Raw genomic sequence first — 7489 nt, forward strand, 5'->3', positions numbered from 1 at the left:
GCTGATAACACAAAACATATTTACTTAACGCTTTTTCATACCAAATATTGCACGATTTGTAAACACATATGAAATACTAGATAAGTAGAGGACGTTCAGCCCTCTTGCTCAGGTGACTGCTAGCAGTTTAGAGGGGAGCTGCAGGCCCAGTTTCTCAGACTGGTTGTTAAATCTCGGTAACAAAATGTTACAAAATGTGGCTTGTGGACTGAGCTGACAGGTTTCACTGCACAGTCCTCTCGCGCACGTCGGCGCAGGACAGCGCAGGGTGACGGCGGTGCCGGTATCCGAAAGGGCGCGGGTGTAGCGCCAGGGGACCCCCGCGGCGGCACCGGCGCCAGAGCCGCTGGCGGGGGGAGAGTCCCCAGGCTGGCGGTGAAGCCTTTCCCCTCTGCCTGACATGTTGTTGTCCCCGCCGTTGGCAGATGTGGACGAGTGTGCCAGGGGCACCCACCTGTGCCACCACAGCCAGCAGTGCGTCAACACGCCGGGCAGCTACAGGTGCCTGGCGCAGTGTGGTCCAGGGTTCAAGCCCAGCCGCGAGGGAGCCAGCTGTGAAGGCAAGTCTGTCCGCCCTCGGGGCCCTCGTCCGCGCTCCAGCTCAGCACAACCCTTGTCGCTCCTCAGCCCGTGTTTGACTGTAAGATGCGCGGGATGAAAATGTATTTCTAAAAACAAAATCCATGCACCTGATCCCATACTCCATTTGTTTAATTCCTAACTCCATCGTTCGTTTGGCATTGAAAAGAAATAGAGAAACGTGCTTGAGATTACCATTTAAATTGGAGTTGTGTAACCCAGGTGTTGTCTTTACTGCACGAACAAGCCAAGAGTGGCCACGTCGGGCTGCTCTGGGCAGGCTGCACGCTCCAGATCCGCCCCCGACGGAGATCTTGTCATTCCAGATGTGGACGAGTGCCAGGAGTCCTCCGTCTCCCCCTGCCAGCACCGCTGTCTCAACACCCTGGGGTCCTTCCGCTGTGCCTGTCGCCCTGGGTACCAGCTGTCCGGCCAGCGCTGTCTGGGTCAGTACCAGAACCCTGGGTACAGTGGCTGGGCTTCCCAAGCAGCTCTGCAGCCCTCTCCGTCACGCCCCGGACCGCCCAGACCGGCGGCGGCTCACTGCCAGTTCCCAGATTCCCTGTAGGATACCTGAACCCTCTAGGGAAGACGTTCTGTCTTCTGACACTGCTTTCTGCTTGCGAACCAGAATATTTAGAAAACCCTGCCTCCTGTGTCTCTAACCCAACTTCCAATTACCAGAACTTGCCTATGCCCTGTCCCTCCAAAACCTTCCTGTGGCATCCTGTATTCCTCGATTCCAGCCCTGTTCCCAGCCTGAATCCTGTTTTTTCCTTCCTTCCTTCTCCGGCAAACTCTGTCAGCCTCTGAAAACCACCGATGCAATTGGACTGCCGGCCTGTCTGCCTTTCTGAGAGAGGCGGTTGTCAGTAAAAACAAACCGCCTCACAGCACTTTCCTTTCAGGAATCTGAAAGCCTTACAGCCGGTTTCCAACGAGGAAAGTCCGGAGCAGAATCCATGATGAGATTTGTTAAAGCGAGCTACTGTAGCCTCAGGTTTACACAGCAGGTGGGAGACAAGCTGATTGCTTGAGATTGTCTGTTTGTGCCACGCAGATATCAACGAGTGTGTCATGTCCAGTGGCGTCTGCCCGCCACACCAGCAGTGCAGGAACACAGAGGGCGGCTACCACTGCCTGGACAGCTGTCCCCCAGGCATGACCACAGCGGGGAGTGGAGTCTGCACAGGTGAGGGGGTGGGGGGAGCAGATAGTGTGATCGCACCTCAAGCTGCAGGTTACTGCTAACAGGAGTGAAAACTCTGGACTGAAGAGCAGGTTGGTTACAGTGTCTTCAGGTCATGAGAAAGACCCCCCCCCCCCCCCCCCTTAGCTCTCCTTCCCTCCCTCGGTGCCTGTGGTAGACAGAAGCGCAAAGGTTGGAAGTTTTGAATTGGAGTTTGATCCATGTCTGAAGCTCACTGCGCCGGCAGAGTAAATGGCTTCACAGCAGAAACCAGGCAGGCATGGCGAGATGCCGTGATCTCCATACTGTGGGAAACCTTGCGAAAAGGGAAGGAGAAAGATTATAAAGGCGACATACTGTAAAGACAGCCTCTGAGCAGCCTGACTGTGGTATTAACTATCACCAGTGAAGAGATATGATGTTTTCCTTGCTACCAAACTGTGCAGCGCCTCAGACTGAGATGAAACGTCGTGTTCTGTAGCACTGAGTTTCCCAGTCCAGTCTTCTGCTTGTTGTTATTCCTCCTGGCAATTTAAGTGACCCCAGTGTGGACTCATACTTCATAATATACATATTTTGAGATATTATTTTCAGCCTGCAACTGTCAGATATTTTTACATTTGCCTCCAAATATTTGTGAATATCTTGAAAACCGCAACTTTATAGAAGCAGATCTCACTGGTCACGTAATTAGTTTCAAATAATCAACTGAGAGTCTAGTAGGAGCAAAAGGCTGCTGACAGTAGGATCACAACAACCAGGACTGGGGATCCCTCTGTAGGTCGAAGTACAGTCCAGCTATTTAAAGCACTGATTCCTTGAGTTGCACAAGCCGTGGAAGACGGTTTTCAAGCAGTTTGTGGATTTTGCAGACGACACTCTTGTGTTGCTGTAGCAACGTGATCTTCTGAGTCGGGCTTTGTGTTCCAGATGTGGACGAGTGTAAAGACGGGACCCACATGTGCCGCTACAGCCAGACCTGCCAGAACACAATCGGGGGTTACCTCTGCGTGTGCCCTCGGGGGTACAGATCCCAGGGCGTAGGGCGACCCTGTCTAGGTAAGGCACGACCTCAAATTCTTGGCCATCTGCATCGTATGTCATCCTGCAGATTCCTTCTGGAAACATTTCATAATGAACATATACATGTACAGTATGTGTACGTACCCATGTAATAAATATTACATAAACACAGCTAGGAGAGCATGCTATCAGCTTCATATTCAGCATATTTATTAAATGCTTTATTTATTATAGAAATATTTATAATTGCACATTTAGTACAATGGACAACTGATGGTAGATGATTTGTTAATCAAATACTGAACACACTCTCACAAACATTTAAATAAATACTGAAGGTCGAATGCAGAGATTCCTCGTCCTAGAGCAATGAAGAAATTCCTGCAGTCAGGAATGCAGGTTTGAAGCCAGAAGCTCACAGGGGTGACCCCTCTTTTGCAGACGTTGACGAGTGCCAGCAGGTGCCCAGCCCCTGCGCCCATCAGTGCCGTAACGTGGCCGGCAGTTTCCGCTGCCTCTGCCCCCCCGGCACCTCCCTGCTGGGAGACGGGCGCTCCTGTGCGGGGCTGGAACGGCGGCCGGCCGCCCCCAACGCCACCGGCGTCCTCGCCAGGCTCGTGCCGCAGCTGGTGTCCCACGTGGGCCGGCCCCTCCTGACCCGCCTGTCCACTCAGCCGGGGGGCTGCCCCCCGGGGTTCAGCAGCCGGGATGGGAACTGTGTGGGTATGTACTGTACTGTACTGTACTGTACTGCGCGGCCTGGCACGCGCAGCTCTGGGCGATTTACAGCTTACAAACACGCGCTCTTCTTACCGCACACGACGCGCTAACAGATGTGCAATCGCTGCGTTCGCGCAGACGGAGAACAGGAGGAGAAGATCTGCTTTGAGTGACGAGGCGGGCAGGGTGCCGTTTGCAACTCCGAACTGGACTTGCTGAGAAAAGGCAGCCTGTCGGGGAAAGTGCCTGGGCTGAAGTGCTGTCGAACTGCCTTCTTTGCAGACGTGGACGAGTGTGCGCAGAGGCGGCCCTGCCAGCACGAGTGCCGCAACACTCCGGGCAGCTTCCAGTGCCTGTGTCCCCCGGGCTTCCAGCTGCTGCCCAACGGCAGGAACTGCAAGGGTGAGGATCTGTTCGGAGGCGGATCTGGGAGGGGAGGGGGGGGGGAATCTCAGGCGGATCTGGGAGGGGAGGGAATATCGGGTGGTTTGGAGAGGATGGGGGTCAACAGACAAACGAGGTCAATGCATCCATCCGTCTATTCATTAATAACTATCGCACCCGCGGCCTCCTGAGCCGCTGGTACGGAGGTTTTGCAGCAGGAGCTGATTTTTACTGATGCGGGCGGCTCTTTGTTCTCAATCTATCATCAGAAACACGTGGCAGCGCTTTCACAACGTGGTAACAACCGCAGGGTTCGAGAGGCTTGTGCCCCACTCATAATGTTATTGATTAGCGGGGCTGATACGTTTCCCCAGAGCAACGTACGTTGGCACCCCTATGTACAGAGCAGGGCTTGTCACTGGAGCGAGCTGAGAGAGGCACCCGGCTCTAAGGTACAAAGGCTGTGCGTGTGACCGTCCTGCAACACCTGGGCGCGACAGGGAACCAGCTGAGTGAGCTCAAGGAGAGCTCCCCCAGCCCAGGCGGCTGAGGTCCCTGCTACGCGCAGGGAGGGCGATGACGTCGCCGTGCCCGAACTAGCTCCCCTACAGCTTGTACAGCTAACAGTTTACATGATGCAGCAGTTCACTTTCTCATGCCTGTTGAATATTGCCGAAACCCAGGGGTTTACAAGGGAACCGTTTCCCCTGTGTTGTCCAATGGGCCTTTTCTTTCTGCTACACAGATGGTCGAGCCACAACTTTAGATAGAACATGTTCTGTTGACCTGATAATAACAAGAAAATGAGATTGGGTATTGAACCATTGCTCAGAGTTGTGCCATTTTGCCTTTAACACCAATTAAAAGAGAAGAGTGGTCCTAAACCTAAACATTAACTACAGACATACTACATTACATAAACTACAGTAACAGGCAATTTGCCCTGTTATGGTATGACTCCAACTACATATGAACTACACCATAAAATTTTACTTCTACACTGCTCCTGGAGGGAGAGGTGTGGCGCCGCACTCCTGTGGCTGGTCACAGACACGAGAGCAAGCGGACTGCACTCGTCCTGTAACCTGTAACCCACACGCACACACGCTGTTCTCTCTTCTCCCTGCCAGACATCGACGAGTGCGCGGAACAGGGCATCCAGTGCGGCCCCCAGCAGATGTGCTTTAACACCCGCGGCGGGTATCAGTGCCTGGACACCCCCTGCCCAGCCTCCTACCAGAGAGGAGTGAGCCCAGGGTAAGAGAGCTGGCAAACTCCCAGCAGAGGACACCAGTGGAAACTCGGGGAAAGCGCATTAAAACTGAGAAGGGGAAGTGCTTTTTTACGCAAGGGGTTGCTGGAGTCTGGAGCAGGCCTCCCAGCCATCTTCGGCTTGAAGCCTGTACCCTGGCTCCTGTGAAGAAACAGCTGAATGAGACGTTCAGATCAATTAACTACTAACTTCCAAACGGGCTGGACGAGCTGAATGGCCTCCTCTTGTTTGTAGGTTTATGTTCTTAAGAAACACAGGGAGGCCCCAGTTACGCAGTGAGCCTGTTCCGAGCTTCCAGACAGAGCCCACTTTCCACGCTTCCGAGTTCTGTTACTTCTGAGAGCCTGGCTAGAGTTCTGAATGAGAAATTATCTTTGAGGTTTTCTATAATGTTTATTTAAAGTTGTTCTAACCAATTTCATAATATTGATTCTCTCTACCCCCTCTCCTCTGTCCCACACCTCTGTCTAACTACCCTCTCTCTTTCTCCCTCTGTCTGTTCCTCTCTCCTCCTGTTCTGTCTCTCCATTCTGTTCCTCTCTCCTCCTGTCCCTCCATCTCTTCCTCGGCTCTCTCCCGGCTCTGCCTGTCCCAGCACGTGTTTCAAGCCTTGCTCTCTGGACTGCGGCGCGGGCAGCCCTCTGGCGCTCCTACAGTACAAGCTGCTGACCCTGCCCCTGGGCATCCCCACCAACCACAACGTCATCCGGCTCTCCGCCTTCTCCGAGGCTGGTGTCCTGCAGGAGCGCACCGCCTTCGTCCTCCTGGAGCAGGACGCGGAGGGGGGAGGGCAGGTGTTCGGGATCCGGGACGAGGCTGGGCGGGGGATCATCTACACCCTGCGGGCCCTGGATCGGGCAGGGCTGGCACGGCTCCGGGTGCAAGCTACCACGCACTCCCCTGAGGGGCAGGTCAAATATCAGAGCATCTTCATCATCTACATCGCCATCTCCAGTTACCCCTACTGACCTCAGTGGTCAGTTACCCCTGCTGACCCCAGTTACCCCTACTGACCTCAGTGGTCAGTTACCTTTGTTAACTCCAATGGTCAGATATCTCTGCTGACCCCAGTTACCCCTATTGGACCCAGTGGTCAGTTACCCCTGCTGACTCCACTGGTCGGTTATCCCTGCTGTCCCCAGTTACCCCTACTGACCTCAGTGGTCAGTTACCCCCTGCTGACTCCAATGGTCAGTTACCCCTTACTTACCGGTGACCCCCATTATCCTTACTGGCCCCAGTGGTTGGACGGTTGTGATGCCATATCCCACCCTTTCACTGCTGTCAGTGGCTTCCCAATCAACAGCCAGCAGACGGCTGCAGAAATCACCTGAAGAGTTAGCTAGCTTGTGAAAAGAAACGGGTGCGAAAGGGATCTTTTCCTTCGTTTGTGCTTTTTATAAATCAACACACTGGTACAGAGTTTGCACCAGTGCCCGTGTGTGGTGAATCCGAAAGGGATTATCGATTGACTGCGTGTTGATTCTCACAAGACGTGAAAACAGGCCGTTTGTTCCCTCTGGTTAGGTACCTTCCTTCGGCAAGAATTGTGTTTGCTGGTGATGTTTTTTTTTTATTTCATCGACCACTGCTTGTAAACCCTCAAGGCTGTCTGGTTTGGCACATGAGACAGGTTTGTTGTTGCTTTCAGTGATGCACAAGAACTAGCTGGACTTCAGCAGCCAGCAGTTTCTTACACCAACCTTCCTTGCCACAGAACTTTTAAACTGAGGAAAACACCCGTTGTGTCATTACTTCACAGCCCTTAGCAATCATGGGACGTCCCCCACCCTGGGCCCATTCTGCCTACTTTGGAAAGATGGTTTGCTCTTTTGGAACATACCATTCTCTGATATTTTGTTAGGGCAGTGTATGTTTTGAAATTTCACATTTATTTTGTATTATGATGATGATGTCTGTCTGATCGTGGGATCTAACCTATTAATTTATATCTGCCACAAATAATTAAGTGGAAAGATTTTCTGTTGTAGACATCATATGTTCTCTAATACAGGCTGGGAGGGAGTTTCAGAGCTTCAATCTGAAATGTAACGTGTGTTTTTTTAATTGTTTAATTAATTAAGCCAGAAATGCAGCAAAGAATGTATCTTTAACTGGGGCTGCTTTTCACTTTTGAATTAAAGGATGATTTTGCTTTAATTCTGAGTCAATTAACTTAATTTTTTTATTTCCCCTGTTGGCTTAGCCTGGTTTTGTTCTTTTTTAATATAAAGGGTTTTGTAAAAAAAAATAAACAAACTTTTTTAAAAAAAAGTCCTTTGACAGTTGTGTTGTACTACCTCACTGACAGAATTGACCAC

General features: G+C 51.9%; 1 protein-coding gene across 1 annotated transcript in view; it reads left to right on the plus strand.

The window, feature by feature from the left end:
* The window catches only part of hmcn2 (hemicentin 2), a 72031-nt gene extending 64589 nt beyond the window's left edge, over window positions 1–7442 (plus strand). The window contains exons 74-81 of the mRNA XM_088940547.1: window positions 426–560; window positions 906–1025; window positions 1640–1771; window positions 2699–2827; window positions 3233–3514; window positions 3794–3913; window positions 5026–5152; window positions 5764–7442. Coding sequence (XP_088796673.1) covers window positions 426–560; window positions 906–1025; window positions 1640–1771; window positions 2699–2827; window positions 3233–3514; window positions 3794–3913; window positions 5026–5152; window positions 5764–6136 — 1418 coding nt within the window. The 3' untranslated portion in view covers window positions 6137–7442. The remainder of the gene's footprint in view (window positions 1–425; window positions 561–905; window positions 1026–1639; window positions 1772–2698; window positions 2828–3232; window positions 3515–3793; window positions 3914–5025; window positions 5153–5763) is intronic.
* Window positions 7443–7489: the final 47 nt, after the last annotated feature.

Source organism: Atractosteus spatula, chromosome 23, assembly GCF_055471065.1.
Source record: "Atractosteus spatula isolate fAtrSpa1 chromosome 23, fAtrSpa1.hap1, whole genome shotgun sequence".
Taxonomy (NCBI): Eukaryota; Metazoa; Chordata; class Actinopteri; order Semionotiformes; family Lepisosteidae; genus Atractosteus; species Atractosteus spatula.